The sequence below is a fragment of the Pithys albifrons genome, chromosome 4, assembly GCF_047495875.1.
Source record: "Pithys albifrons albifrons isolate INPA30051 chromosome 4, PitAlb_v1, whole genome shotgun sequence".
Lineage (NCBI taxonomy): Eukaryota > Metazoa > Chordata > Aves > Passeriformes > Thamnophilidae > Pithys > Pithys albifrons.
Window position 1 is genome coordinate 49870506 of NC_092461.1, and position 15916 is coordinate 49886421.

Consider the following 15916-nt stretch of genomic DNA (forward strand, 5'->3'; position numbering starts at 1 on the left):
GGGTGTTGTTAAAGGGACATAGGGTTGCAGAAACACATAGATGTCAAAACTGTTAAACTTTTTCAGACTGTTCCTCACTCTGTTTTAACTCAGCAATGCCAGATGTGTGTATAATTGAATCTGAGGCATGTGCAAAGTGAGTAGGGGTATAGTCTTTTAGAAATCCTCAGGCAAAAGTGTTTGGATTTTTCCCCCCAGTTTTAAAAACTGTTGTGCAATGAATTGACATTTAAAGAGTGGCCATTGAAATGAGATACTTAATTGCTTTGTTTCAAAATCCTGTACATTGGTATTTAATTTAGTACCTTAAACTTTTGCATATTTTTGTTTTCCATTTTATTCTACTATGTTTGCAATGTTTAGACCATGGATTAAATGAAAAGGAAAATTTGGGTTTGGTGCCTCTTTTAGATGGTTAGAGATACCTCTGTGTTAAGAACATCATAGCATAGAAATTCTGGGATGCTGTGAGACTGACAGGAGATGCTCATTGGAAGAGGGAGACAGAAATGTATTTCAGATCTGTGGTGGTTTTGGTGGATGACAGTCAAGCTCTGGAGGATTTTTTATACACATCTCTTTGAGGTGGATCAGTGCATTTAGGAAAGTATAGATGTTGGGCATTACAGATGTTGCAGAGGAAGCCATTGATTGTCTGTTTTAATTAAGAAATAGCTTTCAGTATGCTAACAGAGTTGGTGCTTGGTTAAATTGCCAGAGGAGCAAATGCCTGAGATCAAGAGGGTTTGCTTGGGGCAGGGAAAGTCTAAATTTGCCATTTAAGCACCAATTACATGAGGGAATATTTAATGGCTTTAGTGAGGATGTAGCTACATCTTGGTTTATGGTGGTTTGTCTCCATTCCTGCACAAATGTGTAATCCTGCCTTCCTTGTGCAGATGTGTGTGAAGCAGTTTGTGTTGATGGCAGCCCCCCTGGTTTGCTGGTCCTGTATACCAGGTTGAATGTGTACTGGAGGAGCAGCAGCATGTTGGGCTGGTGCCTCCCATGAGTCTGTAGGACAGTTTGGAGTGTGAGGGAGTCAGTCCCCCCCCAGCAGGCTTAGGGAAGTCGGGTTTTGTCACTCTTTTCTTGCAAAATCAGCAGGGTTATCCTCAGCTGCCCTTAGGGCATTTCCAAAATGTTTTGAAATTGGTAAGATGAGACAAGCAAAGATTATGCCATGGAGAGCCATACTAGAAGATACTCTTCACCCCAGTCATCTCCGAGTTGAAAACTTCTCCCTTTGCAAGATTATTTTGATTTCCTTTCCCTCCCCCTCTGTTATATGGTCAGCAATAGCATTCACTTAAAGAGGCATGGTTGAAAAGAATTGTAGAAGGCAATTAACTGGTTGTTCTTTAGGATTCCCCAGCAAACAGTTCAGGCAGGACTGCAGAAGGAACAGATAGCAGTTCAGTACTGAGCTTTACGTGAGTTGCAACTGTAAATGTCATTTGTGCTTTTGGAAACCTTCAGCTGACAAGGTGTGTTTGTGCTGTGGCGACGGGTGTTCTGTGGCCGTCTGTGGCATGAGCAGAATGCACAGCACGGCTGGGATTTGGGTTTGTGGTAGGGCTTCGGGCATGGCAGGGAGCCAGGAACATGGTTTTTCTGTAGTCAGTAAGTGCTTTTGAGGAAATGTTGAGAACAGTGGTGAACTTCAATTTTTAGGATTTGCACTCTGGTTTTTCTGTCCCTTTGCTGTTGCCCGTATTAATTTCTTCTGTGTGTTGGCAGGACTTATACTAGTCAGTGAGAGTAGTGCAAAACTTGCAGTGAATTTGTCTCAACATTACATTGTTTTTTATTATCATAATTTGTGCGTCTCAGCTCATTTCAAGTAGTTGGATTTCAGAGCTTCATTTTGCACACAGTATGTCTCCTTCATGTGGGACTCATTGTTACTGGAATAATACAGGCATTGTATTCTCTGGCTGTACAGAATCAAATATTTTTTTCCTCTTTTTTTGTCAGCAAAAACACGCAGATGCTGTGTTGGGTTGAGCAACATGAGAACTGGCTGGGGCTCCAGATTGTGCTAGTAAAGCTTTTATGGTTTTGTACAGCTCTGATCATTATTAGCATTGTAACATTTGTCTTCATTTTTTCCTGTAATAAATCATCTGCTGAATCTTTTCATTTCAGCAAAGTCATCTTTGAACGTCACTAAAATGTCAATCCCGAATTACTATATAAGGAAAAGCAAGGCTTTTAAAACTAGCTTTCTGCATTTAATTCTAGACCCCATAATTGATGATGGTCTGAAATAACTGGCAACTTTTCCATTCAAAAATCCACTCAAAGTTTAACTATTTTCCTTAGAAGACCAACCTGCTATTTCTGAGAGACTGCTTATCAGATCCCACTGCTCAAAGAACTATAGAACATACTGGTCTCTTTCTTTACAGCATGGGAGAATCTTTGTTTATTTAAAAAGGAAAAAAAAAAGTACAACTTGTTCATCACTAGAGCTGCTATTTCTTGATTTTGTACATCTGTTAGAACTGGCAGAAATGCTGTAATACACATTCTTTCCTCTCCAGAGAAAGGGAGGAGGAGATGGCTTGTAATGACAGACTTGCTGTGTTACTGTTTACTTCCTACCTTTTCCTATTTTATTTTCTTCTTAAAATAACCCAAAAGAACAGAAAACTTCTTGTCTGAAGTGGGTTCTTTGATTGCTGTTCGTTTTGTTCATGGACTCTTCTGGTTTAGGGAGGACGGTGCTTTTCACTGCCCTGGTAGTATCTGTGTGAACATACCAGTGTTAGTAATTATCCAGTTATAATAATGCTTTTAAGGTTATCCTTGCACTTCTAAACATATAAATTTAACTTATTGTCAGCCATGAGCTGTATCTGTAGTACAGTTCAGACACTATCTGCCAATTAATGTATCTATGATACAACCCCATGCCAAGATGCTGGGGAGAAGGACATCTCCTCCTTTCTGTCGTCATTGTGGAGAAGGTTTTTTTCAGTTTCTTCTTTTTTTTTTTTGATAAGGCAATGTTTTAGTTCATTTAATGAGAAACAGCGTCTTTAAAAATATTAAATTTGTTTTGGGAACAGAAGCAGGTAAAGCATCCAAGATTCCTTTTGGCTAGATTTTTAGGCTGAAAATGTTCCCTTAGGAGAGAAGAAAGAGTATGTTATGTTCTTGAAATGTGCTTCATTTTGGACCCTGGGAGTAAACTAAGATTATTTTTTTAAATGTTCACAGTGGTAAGATTTTCCTTTATTAAAAAGAAAAGGTAGTAATAATTTAGCATTTAAAAAGTAGAATACAGTAGCTTTCTTTTTTCTTACCAAAAATTCTAGGGCCTCAATAAGACCTCTTTTTATCAAAACAAGGAGATGTGTGGATTTTTTTGGTTGGGGTTTTTTTATGGTTGGGGCCTTTTTCCCCCCTCTTTTTTTACACTTGAAGAAGGCAGTATTCTGGTGGGATACTGCTGAACTGGACGGTTGTATAAACTGAGTAGTGTTGTCTTGGCTGCCTACTGGTAATAGCCAGCAACTCCTGAGGTCCCCTGAAGAGGGAGAGTCCAGCAGTGGGTTTTGCTGCACGCGTTGCTTGGGCGAGATGGACAGCCCATGAGCTATTTCTGGGTTTCCTCTTTGGAGAGGGATTCCTGTTTCCACTGCTGGTCACTTGTCCTCTGAAACTTCCTCGTCTTGTCCCAGGCACTCGGTGATCCCTCCCGGAGACGCACAGCACGCGGCTGGTTTTAGAATCATAGAATCAGTTGAATTGGAAGAGACCTCCGAGATCATCCAGTCCAACCCTTAATCCAACCCCACTTTGATTACTAGATCATGGCACTCAGTGCCACGTCCACTCTCACCTTAAAAACCTCCAGGGTCAGAAAATCCACCACCTCCCTGGGCAGGCCATTCCAATGCCTGACCACTCTCTCTGTAAAGAACTCCTTCCTGATATCCAACCTAAACCTCCCCTGGCAGAGCTTAAGCCCGTGCCCTCTTGTCCTACTGTTGGTTGCCTGAGAGGAGACCAATCCCCACCTGGCTACCCTTTCAGGTAGTTGTAGAGAGTGATAAGGTCTCCCCTGAGCCTCCTCTTCTCCAGGCTAAACACCCCCAGCTCCCTCAGCCTTTCCTCATAGGACTTTTGTGCTGGTCTCTCACCGGCGTGCGGACTGCCTGCCTTGGGCACATGGAGACATTCATCTCCACATTCCTTTGTTTCTGCCTTTGGACATACTTCTAGTCTTCGGTTTCTGATTCTGTGCTTTGATAAAGTCACAGAAACTCAGTGCATGCCTTTCTGGGAGCTAAGGTGGGAAACGCTGAGGAAAGGAGTCCAAAGCAATGGTTGGACTCGGATATGCAGCACTGGTGTCATGAAAAAAATGCCTTCTTGTTCTTCTGTTATAGCAGCAGTACACCAAGAGTTAGAAAAATTCCTCTTGTACAGTCAGGCTTCCGAGAAGTTGGAATATTTGCATGTTTGGGGACGAATTAGTGGGTTTGGTTGGAGGTGATCTGCCACTTCTTGTAGCAGTCTCCTCTGTCAGAGGGAAATAAGAGAACACCTTTCTCTTTCCTATTGGAGCCAGTGAGTTAAGCAGCAGGGAACAGGAGATCCTTGCTGTCATCTTGTAGGTGGGGAATAACTGAAACTTGATATGTGACAGGAGTCAGGTTTTGGAACTTCTTTTTTTTAATTTTGATTTACAGCAACCAATCTGATAAAAAATACAAATGTTGTCACCTTAACTGTACTCTTGTCTTGATTACGAAGAAGTTGAAAGGCAAGGCAGTGTTGGCTGTCACTCACTCTGCAGCTCTGCTCCCTGAAATATTCAGATGCCTTATGTTATAAATATGCATGCTTCTCTGAGAACCCTCAGACTCTGAGAATCTCTCGAGTTGTTTATCCGCAGTGATTTAATTTCTGCTGTCAGTCTAAATGGATTCAAAACACACAAAAATATTTTTAATTAACTATATTGGATTTTTAGTTGACCTTATCATGTGTGAGGAAAGTGTAAGGCAGAGAAAACAGATTTCCAATGCTATAAGCCTGTTACTAAGCTTTCTAGAGGAACTTGTGCATTTACTTAGTTGTCAGCTTGGAGTTTGGTAATTTCTACACATGCAGACACACACACACCCCTTAAGGGAGCAGGAGAGTGAAGACGCCATTCTCAGCACTGATTAAGTGTAACAAAGACACTCCTCAGCAACAGGGAAATTACAGGCTTGTTAGGATGAGAAGGATGTAAAAGCTCGGAAAAGCTGACAGAAAGAGGTATTGGGTCAGATGGCGAGGAGGAGATGGTACTAATAGAAATAACAGGTCACTAGAGAGCTGTGACCTTTCAGAACCAAAAGTGATGGTTGTGATTCTAATTTTCTTTTATTTTAATCTTTCCTCCTTGTATAGGGAATTCCTCTAAAGAATTTGCTGGAAGCAGATACATGTGAATTTTCTGCATGAAGACTCTCAAACTGGATTACATAACAATATGGCTGTATCCTCAGACTCTGTTTGATCCTTAAAAATGATTAGGATTGTATGTGAAATTTAACCCTTTTCTGATGAGTGACCTAGACATGAGTTTACATCGGCAAATGGGCTCTGATCGGGACCTCCAGTCTTCTGCTTCCTCCGTGAGCTTGCCATCAGTCAAAAAGGCACCAAAGAAAAGAAGAATTTCATTGGGCTCACTTTTTCGGAGGAAAAAAGACACGAAACGCAAGTCTAGGGATTTAAATGGAGGTGTTGATGGAATTGCAAGTATTGAAAGTATTCATTCAGAAATGTGTACAGACAAGAACTCTATTTTCTCCACGTGTACCTCTTCGGATAACGGAACAACCTCTAGCAGCAAACCAAGTGGAGACTTCATGGAATGCCCCTTGTGCCTTTTGCGGCACTCCAAGGACAGGTTCCCGGAGATCATGACGTGTCACCACAGGTCGTGTGTGGATTGCTTGCGTCAGTATCTCCGGATAGAAATCTCGGAGAGCAGAGTTAATATCAGCTGTCCAGAATGCTCAGAACGATTTAATCCTCATGATATCCGTTTGATATTAAATGATGACATCTTGATGGAAAAGTACGAGGAGTTCATGCTGAGGCGGTGGCTGGTTGCGGATCCTGACTGTAGGTGGTGCCCAGCTCCAGATTGTGGGTATGTATTTTTCCTTTATCTGCAAAAAAGTGGCAGCCTAAATACATCATTTTCATGGGATTATGCTTTTTGAAAAATTACTTGCTTTACTTTAGCATATTGCTGTGTGTTGTACAAGTAGGTAGCAGGCAGAATTGTCTTAAAAAAAAGGAAAAAGACAAGAAATCAAAATAAATGAAAATCCAAGCCACAACCCACCTTCCAAAATAAACCCCTTTCTCAGGAAGATTTTTCTTTTTTTTCTACACAGAGGGAATTTCAGCAATGTCAAGAAGCTTTTTATTGGTAAATGTTGCCATGTATCTGTGGCAGACAGAAAAAAGCTTAAATGTTGCACTGCCGAGGCAATGATGGAAAAAGCTCAAACTAAAGAGAATTGAAAATTTGGTGACTGTACTGTAAAAATGATTTAAGCTTTTCTTTGAATTAAAAGGTCTCTCCTGCTTCAGATATCTTCCATCTTGTGGCTTGAGACAGCACTTGTTGCCTGTCAGCAGGATTCTGATGTTAAGATAATCATCTTGTTCCTGCTTATTATCTGAGGAACGTAATGTTTTAACATTGCTGTAATACTTGAACATTTCTGAAACCAAGATGAATTCTGACATGAGCAGGCTGAGTCCTACTGAGCAACGCATCGTGCTTTGCTACTGGTGTCTCTCTCATAATGCCATTCTTCAGCAAGCTGCTTTTTCAGAGCTTGTTTGATTATCCTACTGTGTAAAGGTTTTAGCCATGACCAGCCTGAACGTGCAGTACTCACTGAGAACTTGGAGGTTGGCAGCTCTGCTTCAGAGCCTCATGGGTGAGCAGGAAGTAGAATGAAGAAAGGAAGAGTGTTGGAAGAGAACAAGCAAAATGGTAGATGAACTGTTCCAATATTAATATTCAGATGCTTAATTTTAGAACTTAGTTGAAATACAACTTTGCTTCCATGCTTTAAATGAAACAGAATTTGCTAATAAGAGTCAAAAGCAGGAACTGAAAAAAGGTGATAGTTTCATATTTGGTCCAACACGGATGGCATTAATGAGATAGAGTTTGAGGAGAGAAGGAAAAGTAATTTGAGGGATGGATTGTTTGCATGAGCCTGTAACGAGGTCATGTGAACAAAACCAGTACAGCTTGCTCATAATATTTTGGTGCTGCATAAGAAAACAACCTCTAGAAGGTATTACTTGATAGGCAGAAGTATGCTTTGCTCAAGTTTCCCTAAATCTCTGTGTTCTAGATAAGCTGTTCTTACTCAAGGTAGGGGAAGCATTTAAGAACTTCTAAACCGTTTTCTATTAAATCATGTTTTAGTGGTTCAGATACTTTTTAGTACTTAATTAGTTAGACTAAGGCAGGTTTGTTGAATGGAGACTTTTCACTTGACCTGCTTTTTGTCCTTCAATTTTCTTACCTGTTTTTTTAAAAAAAAACATTTCCTAAGTATATTTCAATGGTCAGAAACTGTGTTGATAATTGCTGTGAATAAAAATAAAATGTGGGTCGTCAGAGCACAGTTAAAGTTCCGTGCAAACATGTGATCCCACAGCAAGGTATCAGTGTACAGCAAATATTTAAATCACTGCTCCAGAACTGACTGCTGAGTGCTCCTTACTCTGGGAGTGGAATCCTGTGGAAAACATTGCTAGGCAGATAAACTCTGCCAATGTCCACGTGTGGAGGGAACAAACTAGTACTGTGTGGGCAACCTTATGTTGTACTTTTGATAACATGACTTTTCCAATACTCTTCAAGTGGCAGGGAAATACTTTGCAGTGATAGATGATTTCTGCTTTTAGTACACAGAGTACCTCCTCACTGAATTCTCATTACTAGTTTAAAATGAGATTAAATTGGTTATGTGGATACTTTTCATTGTTCGTGGTTGTCATCCTAAAGAAACGAGCTCACACAGTCATGTTTTGTCTTTTTTCCATCCTTCTGATAGTTTTGAAACCTTCAGAACCATCAGATACGTTGGGCAGCAGGGATTGAGCATTCAACATCAATTAATCTGAGGTGGTTAGGGAAAAAAGCATACTGGTTGAGCAAAAGAAAGGTCACCAAAAACGCCTTCAGCAAGAGTAATACCTGCATATGAATCGTACAGTTACGGTTGTAAATTTGGCCTTCTGGCAGCCCCCGCAGCACCGCCTGGCAAGTCCTTTTGTGCCTAGCTGGGAGAAAGCACACACAGGGAGGGGTGAAGGAGACATGGCAGTGGTATGGAAGGCAGTAACAGGGATTTACTGTGGGGGTGGAGCATAGAAGGAGGATGGCAGAATGCATTGAGGTTGTGATGGTAGCTAACCTGAGCTTAGCATGCATGGATCATGTATTTCATGAAGGGGCTGGATGGAATGCATTTACTAAATTTGCAATTAATTCCAAAGGAGGAGAGATGTAATAACTTCAGAGAGTAGCATTATTTCCTGAAATTGACCTTAAGATTAGAAATAAGTAATGTAATAAAAAGAAACTGGTGCAAAGTGGAGCATTTTGGTAGGAAAAAACATACTGCACAAGTAGGTAAAAAATGGATAATGCACGACAATGGTTCAGTTCTTCCCAGCATTGATAAAACATCCCATGTAATATTGTTTCAGTCTTTGAGCATCACACTAGGACAAAAATTCAGACCAAATACAAAAGACAGTACTGAGAAGACAATGACAAAAAATGAGCTGGATGTTGTGCTTTCTAAATTACCATGTTACCAAATGTTGTGTTTTCTAAAGGATAATTTCAATTCGAGTTTTGGGAGGTTTATTTTGGAATAAAGTATTTGTTCAGGCAAGACAGGCAAGGAAAGGGCAGAGAAGGCACTGCACTTCGTGATAGGGAATGCATTTACTCGCTCTGAGGTACATTATACACAGAGAGAAACACAGAGTGGGGAGCACTTGAAAATGGAACATGTCTGTGTATTAAAAAGGATAAATTGAACATGAACACTCTCTCACAGTATGACTGTGTAAGAATCACAAACCCAGGAGGATGAGGTTTCATGCAGAGCAGATAATTATAAGAACTTTGATTCCAGAGGAGGGGGGTGTTGGGGAGAAGAGGAAGGGGGAAAAATGGAGGGAAGTTAGGTTGGTCTGTTGTAACACTGGGTTTTTTACATCTTGGTCCCCTGTGCTCTCAGGAAAAAACAATGAGTAGGTGGGAAGTAACATTTTCAGCTCTCAGTCTGTTTGGAGTAAAAAACAAATCCTATACATGGCAAAATAGATCTTGAAACAAACTGCAGTATTTCGTGCATACCTGTTACTTCTGTCCTAGTGGAGACCTTACGTTCCCACCGAGCGCGCTACGGCTTAGTGCAGAGGAGAGCCTCATTGCACTGCAGTGCCCTGGATGGGCTGCCCGGGAGCTGTGGGGTCTCTGGCACTGCAGCATTCCGGTACCAGAATGGTGCTTACTCTGCTGGCACCACAGACTTCCTGACCCCGGGCTCCTTCATCCTCGGCTTTTGGTGCAAGCTCAGGTGCATCCTGGTTGTTGTTGTTACCTGAAACACCATAAAAGTCTGGACCAGCAGTAACCTCCCACCTGCAGTGCCCTGACAGGGACACTGTCACACAAATGATCCTTTCCAGGGAAGGAGCACAGATAAGGAAACCTCATGAGCTGTTTGCCAGACTAATTTTTTTATATTCGTTTTTTTTATACCAGTTTTCCAATGTCATTTAACAAGCCTTACAGAATTAGTATTCCAAATGTGTTCTGTCTTTTCCTCTGTTTGAATTATTTAATGGTTTTGCTCTTAGATTGTATTGCTGACATTACTGAAAGGGAGCAGCAATTCCTAGATTTTCTAATTTTTATCCAGCAAAAAGCAGATCAGACAAAAGAGCACAAATTCTTCATCCCTCTTCTCAATATGCAGCTTTTCTTCAATTAATTTCTCTTTACCTCTGTTTTTTGTTTTACTGGTTATTACTTCAAATTTGGTTGAGTTTTTCCTTCTCTCAGCCTAACAAGAACTTTGGCTTTCACATCTCCTGTAAAATCTATGCAAAATGTGGGCATTAAACCTGTAGTCTTGTACAGTTTGAACTGAGATTTGCTCTGGTCTAAAACATTGCTTTCTCAAGGTGTGCCAATGCAACAGTGCCAAAGGGGGAGTGCCCTCAGGGGTGTGCCCGTGCTTTATTAGTGATAGGAAGGAGGCAGGATATAAATTACACTTATGGGTTACACTTGAGATTTTTGTTTTACAAACGTTAGCAAGCCTTGAATGTATCCCTATGTGTTGAGGAATTGTTTGGATCAGAGTCTCTTTGTGTACATGCAAAGCAATTATCTCTTCAGGGTGCAGAAAGTGGGGGAAAATCAAGCTGATTAACTTGTCAGCAATATAGAAGAGTCTAGGAATTAATTGACATTTCTACTTGGAAAGTAAGAAATATTTGACACCAGACAAGCATGTATCTCACTTGTAACTGCATCATCTGGAAGTGAAAGGTTGAAAGCTCCAATTTCTTTGCAGAACTTGTTGGGGGGAACGTGAAAACACTCTGTTTTAAAATAATAATGAAAGGAATAGGATTTGCATTAATGGTATAGACCTTCAGATCCAGCTACTCTAAAATAAAAATAGAATGTGAGAACAATTTTTTTAAGTATCATTACTGATAAAGAACATTATGAGTTTATGCAACTGCCATAAAATTGGCAGAAGGTAAAAATAAACAATTCAGTCTTTTAAAATAGCCTTCATTTGAACAGATAGCAGTTTAAGTCTTGCAGCATTTATAAATCTGTTGAAGTCTATTCAGGGGGCACTGTTCATGTGAATAAAACTATACATCTGTTTTCAGTGTTCATACCAGTGGACTTAGTATTACTTATTTTAAAGAAAGCTATTGCTTAAAATCATTGAAGAAATTACAGTGGGTAAGAATTAAGGCACGTGTGTGTATGTGTATGCATGTTTGTATTTACTATTGATATGAACAGTAATTCACATTGTGTTTTTATCATGTGAACTTTGGAGTGCAGATCTGATGAAGGAATTAATTTGTAGCTGCAGCTCTCACTGTATAGGACTGTTCAGGTAGTGTCTGATTAGGAAGTAGTGCAACACAGTGTTGTAAGTCTCAACATTTTTGGAGCTTTGTGCTCTGTAGTATTGTCAGGGTAAAGGTGGCAGCGAGACCCTGAACTCTTGCCAGTTTTTGCATTTACAACTTGAAATCTATTTTTAAAAATGCCTTAATTGTTGAGAAACCAAAATCCTTGTTTATAAAATATTTGGTTTCTTGTTTTGATATTATAAAATAGAGAGTTAACAAACATCTTTGTAAACTGAATATTAGTATTCATAAAAAAGGGTAACTAGTAAAATACCAAAAGTTTCTTGCAGTACCAAATCAGATGTCTTTACAGCAATAGGTTACACTACAGATCACTTAGCAGGGATTCTTCCACGTTATAGAATAGAATCATGGAATCGATTGGGTTGGAAAAGACCTCAGAGATCAAGTCCAACCCTTGATCCAACTCCAGTCCATTTACCAGATCATGGCACTCTGTCACATCCAATCTCAGTTTAAAAACCTCCAGGGATAATGAATCCACCACCTCTCTGGGCAGCCCATTCCAATGCCTGATTACTCTCTCTGGAAAGAATTTTTTTCTGATCTCCAACTTAAATTTCCCCTGGCAGAGCTTAAGCCCGTGCCCCCTTGTCCTATTGCTGAGTGCCTGGGAGAAGAGACCAACCCCCACCTGGCTAGAACTTCCCTTCAGGTAGTTCTAGACAGTGATGAGGTCACCTTTGAGCCTCCTCTTCTCCAGGCTAAACACCCCCAGCCTCCCTCAGCCTCTCCTCACAGGGCTTGTGCTCCAGTCCCTTCCCCAGCCTTGTTGCTCTTCTCTGGACCCGCTCCAGCACCTCAATATCCTTTCTGAGCTGAGGGGCCCAGAACTGAACACAATACTCAAGTTCTATGCGACTCACTCCCAAAAGGCAATGACTTACCAGAACTCACTCTAAAAGCCAGATATCAGCAGAACACAGAGAGAACTTCCCTTAAGGTAGTTACAGGGTCAGCTTAGACATTCCCCATAGTGATGGGGACACTTTTGAAAATACAGCATTTCCTAATTGGTTGATTACCTTTTGGGGGGCTTTTTGCCCTGTTCTTCTAAACTGTGATTTTTTTTTTGTGACTGTAAACTTTCCAGTATTGCATTCAGCCTTAAATACATTGTATTTCAGTCCTGCATGGAGTTGAGGTGAGTGAGAGCAGAGCGTTGCGGTGATTACTGTATTTCTGTGCATGCTTAATCTAATGCAGGGACATCAGAGTTGTGGGAAGAGGCGAAAGGAGCCAGTGCTGGCCACCTAATGTCAGCTCCTGGTGTCCACTGCCTTTGTACCTGCTTCAGCTGCTCTGACAGCTGTCTTGTCAGCTTTGGTCTATAGCTAGAACTGGGTTTATTAACAAAATGCTCTCTTGCCCCTCTTGATTGTTTAAGATACGCTGTGATCGCCTTTGGATGTGCCAGCTGTCCCAAGCTGACGTGCGGACGAGAAGGCTGTGGAACCGAGTTTTGCTACCACTGTAAGCAAATCTGGCATCCCAACCAGACCTGCGATGCTGCTCGGCAGGAGAGAGCTCAGAGTCTGCGCCTGAGAACAATTCGTTCCTCATCTATTAGTTACAGCCAGGAATCTGGAGCAGCAGGTACTGTGTCTATAAAACATACCTTTTGTTCATTTGCACAATTAACTGTAAATAAGGATAGAACAGAAAAGTGTCATGGTAGATACTGGATCCTTTGTCTTTCAGAAAGATAAAATGGCAGTTCTAAATTTGAATTAAAATTTTAAATGTTACAATTTGAAGTACTCTGTGACCAGAACATCTGAGTTAAGTCTTAGAAGCTTGTCATAATTTTAAATTGTTACTTTGAAAAATGTGAAATCAAATGAACTTTCTGCAAGACATCCCCACGTCTTTAGTATACTGACATTTTTGACTGTATCACTTACACACTGGGTACACTTGTTTTCTCCACTATAGGTGAAATTTCCCACAGTTGCTAATAATAAAAGCTGTTAAAAATAAAATTCACACCCACTGATTTTCTGCTTTCAAAATAGAACTATTACTCTCATGCCAGCTCTGATGTTTGACATCTCTGTTAGTACTAATTTCTGGTTTTCTAGGAAGTGCTTATCTGTCTTATCTACCAGAAAGCAGACAGTTCCAATTTTTAAAGCTGAGCTTGTTTGTAATTCCCCCCAAAAGAGGATAAACTCTTCAGAGTAGTATTTTTCATACCAAGAGTCCAGGTTGCTGTTGATAAGAATTCCACCAAACTCTGATTTATGTGTCAGCTTTGTGTCTGCCTAAACAAGGAAGGTAGATATTCCAGTAAAGAGTCTCTCTTGCACCTTGTAGTTAGAGCTGTTCTGCAGTCCAGCCCTAGATTTGGGAGTCTAACTTGTTGTTTATGCTGGCATATTTTAGCACAGCATTCCAACTGGCCTTAAAAATTGGCATCTTGCTCTCATTTTCAAATTAATTTTAAAACAAACTAAGTAAATTAGCACAGCAGCACCTTTTCTCCCGCTTTCAATCCCTCCCAGCCTGAGCAGCAGTGGCTCTGCCATTCCTGTGCTTGGTTTGGTTACTGCTCTGTAGGCTGTGCATCTGGCCCCATGTGGGAATAGCTGGTGCATCCTCTCACTGCTCACTGTCCTGTGCACTGCAGTTGGCAGAGGTGCTTGGATTCTGCTGCTTCTGCACCTCTCTGGGTATTCTTTATATCCAGCCTAAGCTCTGCTTTCCCTTTGTCCTACCCAGCAGCACAGAGGCATAAACTTGTCGTTCTGCACTAGGAGCTGCAAGGTATTTGTGTTACTGTGAATAAACAGCCTGTCCCACAGGGCATATGCTACCAGTAATGTGAAGGAATGAAGATCACAACTGTGGTGTGTCAGTGTACAAGCATTTCACTGTTGCTCAATGACCCCTTGTTTGACAGAGCCAGTCACTTAACCTCATTTTTCCATATTTGACTTGGGAACAAGGAGAGCCTCCAGAGTTCTCTTCTTACTACACTGTTTTTTTCTAGGGAGTAAGTACATGTAGAGCAGGGCTGTTAAAAAGACTCAAGAGGAGGTTGGGGATACCAGTGAAGTACATTTAATGTGAATGGGGAGGTGGATTTTAGATAAGTTAACAGAGTGAAGACTGAATATTCAAATGTAAGATTCATAACATCATGAAATGTAAAAGAGGATCATATTCTAATAGACCATATTATCAGTCCTGTATTAACATACATATTTAATGTCTGAGTCTAATATATATTTTATTAAGCTTAGAAAATGGTTGAACAGAGAGTATACATTACCTATTCAGTTTCTTGAATGTTGTTTAATACACCTTGTTTTCATTAGTTGTACTCAGTCCAACATTTACAAAACCAAATAGATATCAAGTCATTGACAAGTCAAGATATGTAAAGCAACCTTACAAAAAACTTGTTTAATTTTTCAGGTAAAGGTTCAGTTGGTTTTCCCAGATGTGTGTCTGTATTTTGATTAAATCTGCCTGTCCAAAGAACTGATATGATCTTAATATTCATTTTTAAACAGCTGATGACATAAAGCCATGCCCACGCTGTGCTGCTTATATAATAAAAATGAATGATGGAAGCTGCAATCATATGACTTGTGCTGTCTGTGGCTGTGAATTCTGTTGGCTGTGTATGAAAGAGATCTCAGATTTACATTATTTAAGGTACATTTAAGAAAAAAAATCTATGTGGTTGGTAATTTGTTTTCTAAAGTGTACAGAAGTAGATTCCAGAGTGCTCTAAGTGTTGGTTTCTTCTGTGAGTAGAGAATCACAGTTGAAATATCCATATCAGAGAATTAAGTTAGTTTTCAATACATCTATTTAAATTAGTGCTTTGTTGTTTTTTATTTTAAAATATTCTCTACATCTTATGCATGCAGCATCTTCTTAGTACAAATTCAATGTTTAGATGAATGTATCCACTTTTTTGCCAATTTCTTAAAAGTGATACTTAATACTGTCTTTGTAGTAAGAAATACAAAAACTCTTGACTATGTAAGTTACCTGTGAACCACAGACCAGTGTGTGGTAACCTGCAATATGCTTCTCTTTACGTTGGAAAATATGATGTCAAGGCAAAAAACATCTGAAGAAATTACTAAGTGATGATTGGTATCCATAATACCTGTAACTTGAAGCTAAGGACAATAATTTTATAACTAGGGTAATTTTCTAACTGTTCAGTAGTGTATAGCTATGTTGATTTATTTACAATTTCTTTACAGTTTTCTTCTTCTATTAGTCCGTCAGGTTGCACATTTTGGGGGAAGAAACCATGGAGCCGTAAGAAGAAAATACTGTGGCAGCTGGGGACGCTTGTTGGTGCTCCCGTGGGAATTGCCTTAATAGCTGGCATTGCTATTCCTGCTATGATTATTGGAATTCCTGTGTATGTGGGACGTAAGGTAAAACGTGCCACAACTTCCAACATGCTTCAGGTTTTGCCTTCTGCATTGTGTGACTTGGGCAGTGCCATGTGCAAGGGGGTATCTTAATCAGCCTCTAAGAAACAAAGCAAAAAACAATCTACAAAAAAACCAAACCAGCCAACCCCTGCATTGTTCAAGGATATTTGTGTCAGTTGTACAGGAAGGAAAAGCAGTGTTTTTAAGAATCTTGTTTCTCTTAAAACAAGCAGAGCAAAACACTGAACAATTTC

At 40.2% G+C, this 15916-nt stretch overlaps 1 protein-coding gene across 4 annotated transcripts in view; it reads left to right on the forward strand.

Moving 5' to 3' along the window:
- Nucleotides 1-15916, forward strand: part of RNF19A (ring finger protein 19A, RBR E3 ubiquitin protein ligase) — a 61872-nt gene that overhangs the window by 34641 nt on the left and 11315 nt on the right. For all 4 annotated transcript variants that reach the window (XM_071554076.1, XM_071554075.1, XM_071554077.1 and 1 more), the window contains 4 exons: nucleotides 5413-6163; nucleotides 12644-12852; nucleotides 14775-14919; nucleotides 15500-15662. In XM_071554076.1, the coding sequence (XP_071410177.1) occupies nucleotides 5568-6163; nucleotides 12644-12852; nucleotides 14775-14919; nucleotides 15500-15662 (1113 nt within the window). In that variant the 5' untranslated portion in view covers nucleotides 5413-5567. The remainder of the gene's footprint in view (nucleotides 1-5412; nucleotides 6164-12643; nucleotides 12853-14774; nucleotides 14920-15499; nucleotides 15663-15916) is intronic.